Source organism: Dendropsophus ebraccatus, chromosome 5, assembly GCF_027789765.1.
Source record: "Dendropsophus ebraccatus isolate aDenEbr1 chromosome 5, aDenEbr1.pat, whole genome shotgun sequence".
NCBI lineage: Eukaryota > Metazoa > Chordata > Amphibia > Anura > Hylidae > Dendropsophus > Dendropsophus ebraccatus.
In genome coordinates, this window is record NC_091458.1 from 151,685,846 (window position 1) to 151,702,842 (window position 16,997).

At 44.7% G+C, this 16,997-nt stretch overlaps 1 protein-coding gene across 4 annotated transcripts; it reads left to right on the forward strand.

The window, feature by feature from the left end:
- The first annotated feature begins 1,398 nt into the window (after positions 1-1,398).
- Positions 1,399-16,876, forward strand: TEKT2 (tektin 2). 4 transcript variants are annotated; one of them, XM_069971657.1, is made up of 11 exons: positions 1,399-1,545; positions 3,717-3,841; positions 4,712-4,872; positions 5,272-5,397; positions 6,528-6,733; positions 7,788-7,931; positions 9,183-9,297; positions 9,546-9,653; positions 13,740-13,883; positions 14,008-14,087; positions 16,562-16,876. In XM_069971657.1, exons 3-11 carry the CDS (start codon positions 4,717-4,719, stop codon positions 16,773-16,775), a joined length of 1,293 nt encoding a protein of 430 aa, XP_069827758.1. In that variant the 5' UTR covers positions 1,399-1,545; positions 3,717-3,841; positions 4,712-4,716; the 3' UTR covers positions 16,776-16,876. The 4 variants fall into 4 exon arrangements, with proteins under 4 accessions (XP_069827758.1, XP_069827756.1, XP_069827754.1 ...); XM_069971655.1 differs by having other exon boundaries at positions 4,715-4,872; XM_069971653.1 differs by lacking the exon at positions 3,717-3,841.
- The last annotated feature ends 121 nt before the right edge of the window (positions 16,877-16,997 follow it).

Here is a 16,997-nt window from a genome sequence, read left to right on the forward strand (position 1 = left end):
GTCAAAGGGGGGGTGGGGTCGAATTCCCCCTCCGTGTGAAGGGAAGATGGCCTGCTGTAGAAAACAGCAGCCATCCTCCCGTGATCGTTGCATGACGTCACGCGGCGGTCGTTCAAAGGACCCACGTACCACTACACCATGGGTCCTTAAGTGACAGGGATCCATGACATACCGGTATGTCATGGGTCCTTAAGAGGTTAAAAGAACTCCATCTAAGATGACTAACTGGGCTTGTTTCTCCCTTGTGCCAGTGTCCTCAGGAGTCAGTGACTGGGGTGGTCACTGACCGTCTAAACCTGGATTGTGACATTGCAGGCGCATGGTGGAGGTCCGTGAGCAGTAAGGGGACATTCACATGTCCTCAAATTTGCGATCGTAATGGACTGAGAAGGAATGTAGTGGATTCATTACCTGGCCGACACAATGTGTCAATATCATGCCGGCAGCATGGAAACTTTTTGAATCACCGCAGCGATTCCATTCCATTCCTTCCCCATCCATATATTTGTGGACGAGTGATTACCCCCTTAGTCAGTGCAGGGGCATGGGAAGTTTATCTTCATTATGTTCCTGCAGATTTTTCATTTTGGCCTGAGTTCCACTTTAATGTAAGAAGTAAGGATGGTCTGAACCTGCCGAGGTTCATGTTCGTATGAACCCGAACGCTCGGCATCAGATTCCCAATGTCTGGCCGCTATGTGCAGCGGGTGGATACAGCGGGAGGACCGCCTGGAAAACTGGGATACAGCCTATGGCTGTATCCCAGTTTTCCAGGCGGTCCTCCCGCTGTATCCACCCTCTCCACGGAGCGGGCAGACAGCGGGAATCATTGCCGAGAGTTCAGGTTCATACGAACCTGAACTTCGGCAGGTTCGGACCATCCCTAATAAGAAGCTTTCACTGGCACCAGCCTTCTGCTTTAAATACTGACTGCATCCAGCTCCATCTTATCCCATTCCAGATTAAAGATATGGCGGCCCACCTCATGGGATGTTACTGTATACTGTGGCACTGTGTAGCATTATAACAGGGCAGTGTCTAAATCCCATACCGCGAGGTACAGCGCTACCATGTAAGTCCACGTCTTGGTCTGGTACTGCTGCTGGTCACTTTACCTCACGTCCCAGAGCAACCTTATTCCATCTCTGAGGTGAATCAAACCAACGACCTGACTTCCCGCCTATTCTGAGAACATATGTTAAGACGCTCATTTCCTCTCTACCTTTCTGACTTCCCTCATGGTATCCATGTATATATACTGTATATGCTTACTCTGTGACGCTGTTATAACGGGACACCACCAGCTATGGCTCCCTGACGAGGCAGCAACCACATTACAGCCCGGAGCTGACAGGACTCCCGCGCGCGCGCTCGATAAGGTCACGTGCTGTTACTAGGGAACGAGCAGTAAACTAACTTGCTGACCCAGGATTGGTTGGTCTTCGTTCCTCTGGAAACGGCATCTAGAGACTCTGTGGAGACCTGCGGTCGCTTTAGTCGGAGGCTGTCAGCACGGGAGCGGTCCAGGCTGTAAACCCAGCAAAAGTAAGTGTATAGAGGAATGACGGGACAGCAGCAATTTCTCTATTATGTATGGAGGGATTTTTCTGTAGAACATGGGTTATTCTAGCCCTGTCCTATGTCCTTTTCTTATCCTCCTGGGGTGTATACTTACTATGGCTGTGCCATATAGTTGCTCCCAGGTATCAGCCTGTGGTGTCCTTCAGGGGGATGACTGACAAAGTGCAGAAAACTTCTGCCCCCATCATGATTACTATAAGGCTAGATTCACATGGGTAGTGGATTTCACGCTGCACATATCTCAGCAAATCCACTTTAATGGTGCGTTCACACCTACAGGATCCACAGCGGATTTTCTGCTGCGATACGGTAGGTGTGAAGGCACCCTAAGGGTAAATTCACACGGGCGGATCCGCCGGGAGTCTCACGCACGAAATCCGCAGCTAATCCGCAATACTCGTATTATTCTTATTATTAATACGTGTATTGCGGATTAGCTGCGGATTTCGTGCGTGAGACTCCCGGCGGATCCGCCCGTGTGAATTTACCCTGAGGGTAGCTTCACACATGCCGTATCGCTGCGTTTTTATCGCTGCGTTAACGCGCATGTAAAAGACGCAGCGTTAAAAACGCAGCGATACGGTATGTGTGAAGGCACCCTAAGGCTAGATTCACACACACCGGAATTTGCAACGTGAAATCGTCTGCGGATCCCTTGCCTGTCATTTTCAGTCAGGTTACATACTGGTAGCGAGATTGACATCCTGCTGCGAGCATGTAAGTGACAGTCCCCTTAACCCCCCTCTGGCTGGAGCATACTGTACCTGCTCGGTGCTATGACTTGCTTCGGGGGTTCCTCGCTGCATAAAATCCGCTGCGGATCTGGTGTGTGTGGATCTATCAAAATACTCCTTACACTACGGGCTCCAGGCGGATAACCCGGTGTGGATTCCGTCGCTCCCATGTCCGCCTATGCCGAAGACTCGATTCTATCGTCAGGCGGATTCCGCCACCCGCCAAATAATTGACTTGTCAACCCTTTTGGTGGACGGAGGCAGACGCTTGACCATAAAATGGAGTCTATGGCGCAAGCGGCGGATTATCTACCAGGGCAAGGCTATAGGCTCTAATGGTAAAGAGTATCACAGCGGATTTGCTGCAATAAGCGCAGCATGAAATCTGCTGCAAACTCATTACACGTGACTGTACCCTCAGGGTATGTATCTTATTTCCTGGAGCAATAAACCAAGGAAAGAAAAAATCACGGTCGCCTCCTCACAAACGTAACACCTCTCTGATGCACGTGGTATACAGTCTCCACAACTGGTGCTCTAGCTGTAGGAAACGTGGTGCAAAATATCATGTAAAATGATAAAAGCAAGGTGGCACTCACCAAACTAAATGCACACAAGCCCAAAAAAGCTGTGAGAAGCAGAATCACCACAAAGCGGCCGTAGCTCACTTGTGGAGAGTCCCGAGATGTTCTATACTACTGCTGTATCTGTGCAAAAGTGACTAATACAAGTCTGCTCATGTCCAATTTGGTGAGTGCCGCTGTGCTTTCACATGATCTTATTGTCTGGCTTTGGCTTAGGAGCCCAGTCTAGTGACAACCTACAGGCTGTGGGGATTTCAGATTTTTTTTTTGTTGTTGCATGCTTTATCAGGAAGCCAACAGCAACTTGTAGATACAATAGGGGGAATATACTAGGATTGTTGAGAAGTGTAAGCCACTTAAAGGGGTATTCCCATTTCAACTAATATAGACAATCTCGTAGGGCTTGTCAGGTTACATATTTTCTGTCTATCTCTACATAATAGCTCTATATACAACAGCCAGACCTCTCTTTTTAGAGCAGAGTGGTGGTCTGTAACCTAGACAACGATCTGTCAACAATTGGCAGGGTAAGCTTATGTTCTTGCCTTGGCTGTTTCCTTTTTTAGATTTAAAATGGTCAGAAAAACACATTTATATCCCCCAAAAAAACATTTTTATTTTTTTTACCATCAAGTTCTAGTTAGCTAATTGGTAAAATGGCTCTTTGTTCATACACCTAGTAACTTTCCAGCAGTAGATTAAAAAAGCATGTTGTCCGAAAATGACCTTTTGTTTAAATCAAGTTTATATGTTAAACATATTTCTGGTTTTGATGTTTTTTTTTATTTCTAATTTTTCTGTTTACTAACTTTATTAGAAAAGAACTTTTGATATGTCAGAGAGATAAGTTTTGATTTGGCGCCTTCACACCCATCTCTGTGTCACATGTCCTAGACAGACTTCCAATGCTAGTCTAAGGGGCCATCTAGATCTCAGACACAGGTAAGGGGAGCACGCTTGCTCTACTGATTGGCAGGGGGCAGATTAAGGGTACTATGGACCCCGGGCTGTTCAGAAATTGTGGGGCCCCTGTTAACCACAGCCCCTCTAGGCCTGCCCCCACCCCACTAACCACACCTCAACTTACCCTGCCCCCTAGCCAAATAACCTGGATGAGGGGGCTATACACCATGTCCTCAAGCTATGTGAACTATAAATGGTGGGCTTTGCTGTGGCCATGAAATAGCCCCCTCTGTGTAGTATCCTCTGCTCCTCAGCATCAGTGTGTGTCCAGGAAGTGACGTCGCTGGCTAGAGGACGCTCTAGCAGACTCGCCTGCGTGAAGCAACGTCTACTGCCAATCAATGCGAGCAGAATGTCCCTAGATGGATCTGGTGACTACAACCCCTTAGTGCCCTGGAAGGACTGGCCCGGGGGAGCAGTGGTGTGCGGCGTTGGCTTCATTATAATGGGGGCAATCTCACAGGGCCCCCATGGGCGGTAGCCCAGATTGCCCTCATTATAATCCATCCCTGCTGATTGGTCAGGGTCTAAATACTCACACCCTGACTCTCTAACATAGCAAAAGTTTTTTATTTTTTTAATGATAGGTACTCTTTAGGGGCAGGGGAGGTTTATTTTTATTTTTTATTTTTAAAAGGGATGGTTTAAAATTGTTGACTGAAATGTACACAAAAAAGCTAAAAAGTTTGTCTGTAAAACCAGACTTTTTGAGGCTCAAATTGAGTTCTAAAATACTTGTGTACATATAACCTAAGGTTGACACCAACTCAAAGTAGCCATGCACACTGTGTCTGTAAGTGATTTCTAACAATCCAATATTTATTCTAACAAGCCAATATTTATTTGAAGTAGACATGGCCACTTTAAGTGTGAAACCAGGAAGCCGCTTCGCAGTCCCAGACTGGCATACCAACAATTTGCTTATTTCTACAAATGCTCAGAGGCAGCAGTCAGCTTCCCATCAGATTCGCCAGGAGGCGAGAACTCTCCGGAATGAGACCAGCAACCAGGTACCTGTACCTTACTGTCTAGCTTTCATAAAGCACTATATGGGGATGATATGTGTATGACTTCAACCATGGCTATACATAATCTGTCATGGGCCTAATACCATGCCTGCCTTAGTCCAAAATATAACGTAACTGTGTCCTACTTTTGCCCACACACAATGACTGCGACCTATGCCAGCGAGAAGGTTTTATTCATCTTCTGCTCGCCAGATATCCCCTTTAAAGTTTTGCTAAATCTGGCTTATTACTATTATGTTTTATAACTTTATTACAGTAATTTGGTGGTGGTTTAAAGGGGTTATCCAATGTTAAAACAGCATGGCCCCTCTCTTCCACGGATAACATTTGTAAAGCTGTACTATTGTGACAATGAGTAACCAAAATATTATACTTGACTAGACTAAATGGGATGAAGAGGATAACCGTACCAGACTTGTTGATCGTATTGATGAAGTTGAAAACTGGAAACTGATTTTGGACAAATGCCTTTCTGAAGTAGATGCTGAAATAGATGCATTGACGCTGGTGAGTTTTATATGAGGCTCCCTCTGTGTGGGAACTATTCAATGTTTTTTTTTCCTGTCATTTCATCATTTAAAAAAGTATAAATTTTGAAAGTAGTAAAATAAAATAAAATTAAATACATATAGAAAAGTAGAAAAAAGTTCCAGAGGGCACTCACCATAAAATCTTTAAACTTTAAAGATGAAATAAAGTTTAAAGATTGTATGGTGATTGTATGATTGTATCCAAAGGAAGGTGAATATTTCGGATGCAAATACACAGTATTGCCGGTTACTATTTCTTTTTTTTGTGAAAATAAAATTAAAGGAACATGCTGTAAATCAGCTATTGTTATTGTACTGACCTGAGAATAAAAACCAACCAAATTGGAAAAATTGTGTTTTTTTTTTTTACAATTTCTCCTCCCTCCTTTCCTGTTTTGTCACATTTTATGGAAAATTGTAGAGTGTATTTACAAAGTACAGTTGGTCCCGCATAATTTAGGACACAGCAAATGTTTTATTTTTTTTTTCCAGTTTCTTTTTTCCCCCCCAGTTCTCTCGCCTGAGCCCGAGCGTGCGGCATTTGACTACTCGTGGCTTAAGAAGTTGGATGCAACCCTAATGCTTCCTGGAAAACAGGGATACAGCCATAGGCCATAGACTTCAGTCACCAGTAATCAAATGCTGCACGCTCGGGCTCAGGCGAGAAAACTGGAAAAAAAAAAAAAGAAAACCCAAAAATGAAAATTAGCTGTGTCCTTAAGGGATTAATTATGGTAAAGATCTAAAAAAAGGTTCAGGTTGGAAGTCATTTTGAAGGGAACCAGAAAATTGTAGCTCCAGCTTTAAATACAGCGCAATATAGCCTGTCCCCAACCACAATAAGTATTCGCTTTTAGTGTTACTGCTACCCTCAAAAGCTCACGCCCCCCGAAAATGCACTTCTCCCATGCTTTATGTAAGCATTGGGGCAGTCCTCAGTGGGTAAGTAGTCACATCCTGTTCAATCACGCCTCTTTGTACATGATCCTTAGCACGTGATTCTGCCCTACTACACTACACAGCACAACGTCTAGGACTTGCTGACTTTACAAATGTGTTTTTTATAAATTACTTCTGTCAGTCTGAATGTTCTTTTCGATGCTGCAGATAAAAGATGAAGCAGAACGTGCCTTACAGGCAAAGAATGTCCCATCAGATGTAGCTATAGAATGCCTGACTTTGCGTGAGAGCCGCAGAGACATTGACCTGGTGAAAGATCCTGTGGAGGAGGAGCTGCACAAAGAAGTGGAAGTGATAGAAGGTGTTCGAAAAGCACTACAACAGAAGATCAGTGAGGCCTTTGAACAACTCTGGTAAATGTAAAAATGCTACAGATATCTAGCCATGAGCGAGCTAACCGAATGTTCGGGTTTGTCCAAACCTGAATGCTTTTTTGGCACTTGACTCCCGGTAGCTGGAAAAGCTGAATGCAGCCGTAGAACTGCCATGAAAACATAGATGTCCATGTTTTTTAGGACTTGCATCCAACTCCTCCAGCCACCGGCATAGCACTCTTTTTGAAGGGCAGCCCACAAGTCATTGAGGTTCCTAGTTACGAGTCTCTATACAGTGACTAAGCTGATCCCATAGATTTTCTATGAGTGTAAAAGTCAGCATGGACCAGCCGACATTCCCACACCAGGAGACGTCTTCCTTTTGTTTTGTTTTTTACCATTTTATAGTTTTTCTATGGGATTCCGGTCTGGAGAAAGTGCAGCCACTCCAAGTGAGGTTCCCCAGTCTCCAGCAGCCATTCCCTTATGATGCAACCTTGATGAGCTGGTGCATTGTCCTCCATGAAGGTGGCATTAGGCCTGTGTTGTTAATGCAGAGGCACAATGGCTGGATTTATGATGTTATACAAGTAGAATGGGCTTGTCACTGTACCAATTGCAAAATGTAGGGCAGTTCTGTATTGATTAGACACACCTGCCCTGTACACTGTAAAAACCACCACCAAAGGCAACTGTGGCAGATGTATAGCACTTCCTTATACTCTGGATGAAGGATCAGTGGGCCTCAATTCTGATCAGGAATGATGGACAACAATGATGTTGGAGACGTCAAGGAGGGCGATGTGCATCAGTCACTATTTGTGGTGGTAGCTTTACAGTGTAGGCAGGTGTGTCTTATTCTAAAATTTGAAAGCTGAGCTGTGACTAGCTTTAATGCTGAATGCATGTATTTTTGCTGTCAATAGATGAAACCTCGATGGGATTCCATTATAAGTATTGATTATATAAAGGACTCAGCAGATTATTGTGACTTTTGTTATGAACAGAACCCACAACATATATGTGAGCACATAATAAAGCATTTAAAAAAAAAAAAATCATTGCTAGATTATTCATTAGGTTTCTTCTTTAGCCTACTACAGGAATCACGTCAACAGCTAAACTGGGATCATAGAGGTAAAATGGAAACATTGGATATAGACCGTACATGCCTCTCACTTTCCTCAAATTCTCCAAATATATCACTGAAACTGGATCCAACCCGTGTACCTCATGGGTAAGAGCTTTAAAGAGTGTAGTTTATTATCTTGTAATATCATGGATCGATCTGGCTATCTGCATTGATATATACATCTTTAGGTTATGTTCACACAACGTAACTTTTGTATTAATCACGGCCCTTGTTGCCGATTTGCAACAACGGCTGTGATTAATACAAAAGTTACGTTGCACTGCAGTCTGAGGGAATCCTGCCCATAGGGGGAGATTTATGAAAGGGTGTAAATATACACCTGGTGTAAACTGCCCACAGCAACCAATCACAGCTGTGGGCGGTTTGGTTGCTGTGGGCGGTTCACACCAGGTGTATATTTACACCCTTTCATAAATCTCCCCTATAGTATACACTCCGTCTGGGATCCCTAGCGGCCGCACCTAAAACTGACAAGTCAGTTTTGTGCAGCCACTATTCATTGAATAGCGGGCACACAAAACTGACAGCTCACACAATGGAGAGTGGCTCCGTCCGCACTTTCCATTGTCAGCTATGGTGAACTGGGATGCGGGCGCACACGGATGCACCCGCATCCCAGTGCAGCACAAATGAAGATCATCATTGATGATCTTCACTGACACCGGCCGTTCTGTGACCCAGGAATAGTAGCTAGTACCGAATACTTCATGTCAGTTCTTGGCAGGGCTGAGAATTACATACTGTCAATGCTTTTCTTGAGCATTGTTCAATTTTACTAGCATACAAAATGCTGTAATAAAGGTCCCCTTATCTTCAATAACTGACAGCCAAACAAACCACATGTTAAAAAAGTGCATTGAAAAAAAAACTCTGCAAATTCATAATACCTTGTGAGATATTTTGATACATTTTAAGGCTATGTTCACACGGATGTTCACACGGATGCGCTCACATCAGAACTCTGCGGCCCTAAAGCTCATCTGTTCTTTAGGGCCTAAAGATCATCGGATAAACTTTTCTGAGACCGGCCGTTCCGTGACCCGTCCAGGTCACGGAAAGGCCGGTCTCATACTGTGTATGAACATGGCCCTAGCAATTAAAACTGGCATAAAGGACAAAGGTGTGAAAACAATGATAAACTTCCCCCTTTTTTCACAAAATTGTGCGCCTGAATCAAATTCCTGTTGCATTTCATGGATACTCTTTATAGATACTCTTCAACTGCAAAGCTGGCTCATCCTTCAGGTCATTTTAAAAATGACACCAAAACAAGTTGTAGTACCTTGGTAAACTTTGTTTGGTGGAGATGATTACTAAGCAATAGCCTTTTCTCAGGTCAACCACTCCCCAGGAATGGGATCAGTTCAGCCGTTACAATAAGGAGAGAGCTGAAGCCGAGCTTAGAGCCTCTGCACAGTTGAGAGAAGCCATTGCCTTGAGAATTGCACAGGTAAATACTGATCATTTTATTTTAAGAAGCAACTAGAAATTACTGCTTACCACATAATTCCCTAATGTTCAGGCAATAAACTGTCCTCTCATGCCTAAAGGAAATACCACCACTGGGTTTTATCACTATTTCTGCACTTTCCCTGAACGTGATTTTAACAATAAGTGATTTTCTGATTGCATATTCCCTTTACGTCTGGAGAGTAATAAACCATCATACTGGACACCGATTCTTTTCTCCACTAACAGACCAATAATGAACTGGAAGCCCAGAGAGTGGCTGTTGAGTTCGCCTTCAGGAAAAGAATCCATGAATTCGAAAAAGCTCACAATGAACTGAAGTGGCAGGAGAAAAATGTAAGTGTTTTGGTGTTTGGTTTGCACTTTTATTAGGAGATATTCCCATCTCAACTAACATGGTTAAACATGTAGGCACAGCACATAAAGTTAAATAATTTTGCAAATACATTCATTAAAGGGAACCTCAAAGGGAATCAAACCTGCTGACTTTCCCTTTTGTGCACAGAGCACTGAGGATGCAGGTAAGTCTCCTACCTTCATCCTGTTCCCGTTCAGTTAGTAGTTGGATCCTTATGCTGATCGTGCCTTTTGGAGCACCGGGAGCGGAGCTACTGCCTGGAAAGCACCGATCCGCCTCTCATAATAAAAATCAACAGTAGCCCCGCCCCCAGTGCTCCAAATCGCCCAATTAGCTTAAAGGAGAAGTCCGGCGAAAATTATTTTTTTATATGTTATTACTTATGGAAAGTTATATAATTTTCTAATGTACATTAATTATGGGAAATGCTCATATACTGCTATTTCCCTTAATTTAGTGTATCAGGAAGTGTTAGAATTATCTCTGAAGCAGTGACGTCACGACCAACGGTGTAATTCCTATGGAGTGTCCAGCAGGGGGCGCTCTATATATAGAAGTCAATGAGTACCATTGACTTCTATATATAGTGCGCCCCTGCTGGACACTCCATAGGAATTACAGTGTATGTAATGTAATGTAATGCACTGTACTGTTGTGACTTTATGAATACATTTATGGAATACTTTGGGGAGCAAGTGTCCTTGCTCCCCAAAGTATCCCATAAATGTATTCAATGAATACATATGCAGGGCACCGAGCAGGGAGGGAGAGAAGTGCCATCCACCTCCCCCCTCCTTGCTCGGTGCTGGGAACATATACAAAGTACTACTCCCCCATTATCTGCAGATAATGGGGGAGTAGTACCTTTTGCTATCCCTATCACCGCCCGCGCCGCCGCCGCCGCTCACACAGGGGCTGCTATTCATGCCCCCCGCCGCTCTCCCTCCTCCTCCTCCCGGCATCAAACTTACGATCGCGCCGCTGATTCCCCGCCGCCCGCGCCGCTCCTAACTACCCGCCCGCTCGCTCGCCCGCCCCGTTCCTGGCCGCCGCTCTCTGCTCATGCCGGCCGCGTCAGCCCGCCCCCACCCCGGCCGGGGACACCAGGAAGCGCCGTGCTCCCTGCCGGGGTGGGGGCGGGCTGACGCGGCCGGCATGAGCAGAGAGCGGCGGCCAGGCGAGCGAGCGAGGGGCGGGTAGTTAGGAGCGGCGCGGGCGGCGCGGAATCAGCGGCGCGATGAATAGCAGCCCCTGTGTGAGCGGCGGCGCGGGCGGTGATAGGGATAGCAAAAGGTACTACTCCCCCATTATCTGCAGATAATGGGGGAGTAGTACTTTGTATATGTTCCCAGCACCGAGCAAGGAGGGGGGAGGTAGATGGCACTTCTCTCCCTCCCTGCTCGGTGCCGTGCAAATGTATTCATTGAATACATTTATGGGATACTTTGGGGAGCAAGGACACTTGCTCCCCAAAGTATTCCATAAATGTATTCATAAAGTCACAACAGTACAGTGCATTACATTACATTACATTACATACACTGTAATTCCTATGGAGTGTCCAGCAGGGGCGCACTATATATAGAAGTCAATGGTACTCATTGACTTCTATATATAGAGCGCCCCCTGCTGGACACTCCATAGGAATTACACCGTTGGTCGTGACGTCACTGCTTCAGAGATAATTCTAACACTTCCTGATACACTAAATTAAGGGAAATAGCAGTATATGAGCATTTCCCATAATTAATGTACATTAGAAAATTGTATAACTTTCCATAAGTAATAACATATAAAAAAATAATTTTCGCCGGACTTCTCCTTTAACCCTTTAAGGACATGGCCCATTTTCGTTTTTACGTTTTCGGTTTTTCCTCCTTGTGTTTAAAAGGTCATAGCACTTGCATTTTTCCACCTAGAAACCCACATGACCCCTTATTTCTTGCGTCACTAATTGTACTTTGCAATTACAGGCTGAATTTTTGCATAAAGTACACTGCGAAACCAGAAAAAAATTCAAAGTGTGGTGAAATTGAAAAAAAAAAACGCATTTCTTTTATTTGGGGGAAATGTGTTTTTACGCCATTCGCCCTGGGGTAAAACTGACTTGTTATGCATGTTCCTCAAGTCGTTACGATTAAAACGATATGTAACATGTATAACTTATATTGTATCTGATGGCCTGTAAAAAATTCAAACCGTTGTTAACCAATATACATTCCTTAAAATCGCTCCATTCCCAGGCTTATAGCGCTTTTATCCTTTGGTCTATGGGGCTGTGCGAGGTGTCATTTTTTGCGCCATGATGTGATCTTTCTATCGGTACCTTGATTGCGCATATACGACTTTTTGATCGCTTTTTATTACATTTTTTCTGGATTTGATGCGACCAAAAATGCGCAATTTTGCACTTTGGGATTTTTTTGCGCTGACGCCGTTTACCGTACGAGATCAGGAATGTGATTAATTAATAGTTCGGGCGATTACGCACGCGGCGATACCAAACATGTTTATTTATTTATTTATTTGTTTACTTTTATTTAAAACCTGGGGAAAGGGGGGTGATTCAGACTTTTATTAGGGGAGGGGGATTTTTACTATTAACAACACGTTTTTTTTTTTTTTTACACATATACTAGAAGCCCCCCTGGGGGACTTCTAGTATATACACTTTGATCTCTCATAGAGATCTCTGCAGCATAGATATGCTGCAGAGATCCATGAGATCGGCACTCGTTTGCTTTCGGCTGCTGCAGCCGGAAACAAACGAGTGCCGAGCCGAGGACGGCGCCATCTTGGACGCGTCCCCGGCCGGCATCAGTAACGGAGATCGCTCCTCCGGGACAAGGTCCCGGAGGAGCGATCTCCCCCACTAGACACCAGGGAAACGTTGCCTCCGGTAATCGGAGGCAGCTGTCAACTTTGACAGCTGCCTCCGATTAGCTAATTAGCGGGCACGGCGATCGGACCGTGCCCGCTAATAGCGGCGGTCCCGGGCTACACGCGGCACCCGGGATCGCGGCACTTCAAAGCGGGGCCGCCGCGCGGCCCCGCTTTGAAGTGCTAATGAGGACATAGGACGTACCGGTACGTCCTATGTCCTTAAGAGGTTAATGATCAAACTACTAACTGCACAGGGAAGGTGCTGTGGATGAAGGTAAGACTTACGTCCCTTTTGTGCACGGAGGATGAAGGTATCAGCAGGTTAGAATCCTCTTGGATCCAAGATCCATCTTGGATTAAAAGCAGCTATCTGAAGGTACAAGTGGTTTTGGGGGGGGGGGGGGGTCAGATTGTGGGTACAGAGTCGCTTTAATATTAAACTGTACTTGGGGACAGTTTTTTTTGGACAATCCCTTTAACTGTGTTACTTTTGGGGTTAAAATTTCACTTTAAATTCCATCACAGAGCATCAGTTGAGAAAGAACCAAGACAGAGTAAAGAGCTATAATGGAAAAATTTGAACCTGTTTTTTGGTAAATATACTGACCATAACATTAGTTGTGAAACCAGTCTGTAAGTGAGGATATTTGGGAGGTAAAATTCCACACATACATACTGGTATATTATCAGTGGAATACCAATATCATTTACAGAAGCTTATTTTTTTCAGTCAGCTTGCAATAAAGTCCTCAGAGCCCCATTGCCATAAGGGTGGGTTCACATTACGGAATCCGCGCTGATAACTTACGGGGGATTCCGTTGCTCGCACCTGTTCGCCTCTCTGCTCGTGCGATAGACACCATACTATGCACGGGCGGATTCCGCCGACAGAATTGACATGTCAATTCTTTCGGCGGAATGCGGAATCTGCCCAGCCATAGAATGGTGTTTATGGAGCTGGCGAAAAGGCGCGCGTACTAGCGCCGGAATTTATCTGCGCAGATTCCGTAATGTAAACCCACCCTTATTCATGGTACAACACTGCTTCCAATGTCAAACTTGTTCAGATGGCAGGTTTGCTGAAAGTAATAGAGACATATAAACACTGTAATAGTATAGCTTAATGCTGTAAAAAAAAAAATCATGTGTGCAGTTTTATCACATACTTATTTTTCACATAGACCAAAGATGAGATTGAGGAAATGGAGGAAGACATTAGACGTTTAGAAGCAGATCTGAGAGACAAGAGTGGGCCTTTAAAACTTGCTCACACACGACTGGAGACCCGAACATACAGACCAAACATAGATCTATGCAGAGACCCGGTAAGATACACCACTGTGGTAAATGTAACTATGAATACATGGAAATACTACACTCATTTACCAGAGCTTGTCATACAATAGAAGATGTATTGCTATAGCATAATACTTTTATTTTATATTATAGGTGCAGTATGGGTTGACAGATGAAGTCCACCAGCTTGAAGGCACTATTGCTGCTCTGAAGCAAAAACTGGCTCAATCGCAGTAAGTTATATTGTTAATCTAATTACTAGAAGTTGGGCCTTTTCCGTGGTGTATACTAGGGGCACATTTGATAAACTACTTTTATGTTTAATGCAGTTACGTCTGTAAGGGCCCTATTAGACGGCTTAAACCTGTAAACAGGCACTGATCAACTATTAGGGTGCGTTCACACCATTGAATTCTCGTGGATAACATCCTGCAGATTCTGCTGCTCGCCCCCGTGCTCCCGCTTCCCTCTCCGCCTGCTCCATAGACTCAATTTTATGCTCTAGCAGATTTCACCATCCGCCCAAAGAAGTGACATGTCAATTCTTTGGGCAGATGGCGGAATCTGCTAGAGCATAGAATGGAGTCTATGGCACGGGCGAAGATTCAAGTGGGAGTGCGCAGGGGTGTGCGGTGGAATCTGCAGGATGTTATCCACGAGAATTCCATAGTGTGAACGCACCCTTACACGAGGAGAAGTGCAGCCGACAGCTGATTTTTCAGCAGGCCAGAGCAGCCCTATCAGTCGACGAACATTTGCTCATTCGTCAGCTGATTGTTAGCCCTGTTTCACAGGGCAGTATTAGCTTATTCGGCTGAATTTTCATGTGTAATAGGACCCTTAGGGAGACATTTGGTGCATAAGGCTTTTTCTGGCACAGAGGGCCCACTTGCAAATGCTTGATTTGCAAATAATTTATTCCCAAGTGGGCTCTCTGCGCCACTTACACCAGAGGGGAGGGGGTTTGGAACCACACAGAGGGGGCGCGGCCTCTGCGTGCGCCACATTTATCATTTTTCCAGCTAAAAAATGTCAGTGAAGCCTACACTAGCTCTGAGCTGACATAGGTTTCACTTTGTTCGAACAGGCAGTTCTTGAAAACAGAGAATGTTGTCATAAATGGAGAAAAGGTATAAAATAGACTGGGGATCTGTGTGAAACAAAACTAGTATAATTTACCCATAGCAATTAAGGTTTTATTTTATCAGAGCTAGTTAAGACATGACTATGGGCATAGTGGTATAGACGTATAGTGGTGTTAAAGCGACTCTGTACCCACAATCTAACCCCCCCATTACACTTGTATCATATAATAGCTGCTTTTAATCCAAGATCTGTCCTGGGATCTGTTCGGCAGGTGATGCAGTTATTGTTCTAAAAAACATTTTTTTAATTTGTAGCCCTGTGCCAAACGGGAGTATCTGTGCCCTAACTTTGCACCACCCCTCCGTCCCTCCTCCCCACCCTTTTCATCATTAGGGATGCCACTGGAACATTTTCTATATGCTGAACACTGCACAGGTGCTTAACGATCCAGCCCATGTTCAGTATACACACAGCTGAGGAATAGTAGACAATCTGCCTGGAGCATTCCTAATGATGAGGAGGGACAGAGAGGGTGTGCCAGCCTAATGCATACACAATCTAGGCCACGTCCGTTGGGCACGGGGCTGCCAGTTTAAAAGTTGTTTTTTAGGACAATAACTGCATCACCTGCCAGACGGACCCCAGGACAGATCTTGGATTAAAAGCAGCTATCCCAAGGTACAAGCAGGGGGTGGGTCAGATTGTGGGTACAGAGTCGCTTTAACTAACAGCTGCAGTTACTGAAACCATAGTCAATAGAAGGAAATAGTTGCACTCGATAATGTAATCTTCACAAACCTTTATTACTTCATATTACCAGAAGGATAAGACACACAATGCGGACATCTTGGTGAGCAGACGCTAAACGAACTGAGCGGTGACAGTCTGTTTCCACTGACCGTAGAAAGCAAAACAGGCTGTCACCGCTCCGTTCATATAGCTTTTGCTCACCAACACGGCTGCGCTTTGTTAAGTGCAACTATTTCTTTTTATTGCCTATGATTTTTTTTGGAGATGGTTTGGCACAGGAAGTCGCATGGCTGTTGACTACCAATTTTATTTGTACATGCCTCATCCATGTTGGCTGTGGTTTAGCATAGTCATCAGCATGGTTTTGATAGCATGGTTCATGATCACTAACTAAGGGTACGTGCACACTATGATAGGGCAGCGGAAAACCTGTCGCGGATTCCGCAGCTTGCACCTGCTCGCGGCCGAAATGTCAGTTCTTTCGGCTGAATCCGCCCGTGCATAGAATGGAGTCTAGGACGCAGGCGGAGATGCAAGCGGGCGCCAGAGTCCGTGAGCGGGTGCGAGCTGTGGAATCCGCAACGGTTTTCCACCGCCATTCTGTACTGTGCACGTACCCTTAGGGACCGTTCACACTACGGAATCAGTGCTGAAATTCCATTTGGAACCCCCACCCGCGGATTCCACGCCGAATCCCGCCTATCTCTTTCAAGGGGAGGCCTTGTGCGCCTCCGCGCCCTTCCGCTCAAAGAATTGACATGTAGTGTGAACGGGCCCTAATGCCATATTGCAGCTAAATAAAGGACTATTTACACATAACATATCCTTCATTTCTGAAAAACATTGAGCAATTCTTGCTTTATTCCTGCAGGGATGCCCTAGATGCTCTTTATAAACATCTTGCTCGTATAGAAGCTGACATCAAGTGTAAGGAAAATTCTCTTATTCTGGATAAGAAGTGTGTGGACAGTCGTCGAAAGCTCACGCTTCCTGCTGGGCAGTATGTTTCATCGGTGGATACCTTCAACCGTACCACCAACCGCCATCTGTCCCCTCTGAAGAGTCGGCAGCTGGAGCTGGCCTAGTTTGTTTTTCGTGAATTAATAAATCAATGTCTTTTTGTGTTGGCTGACATAAAAACAATCTGCTGTTGAGCTTCAAATGAAAATAAATGGGTCAAACAAGATCATGTTAGACATTTATTTCTTCCTCATCTAAAATGGTATAGGCATCACCTGAAATTTAATTTGACCTGCACCTGGACATTCAATTTTATTTCAAGGCAGCTGTCACACACGTAAATTTTT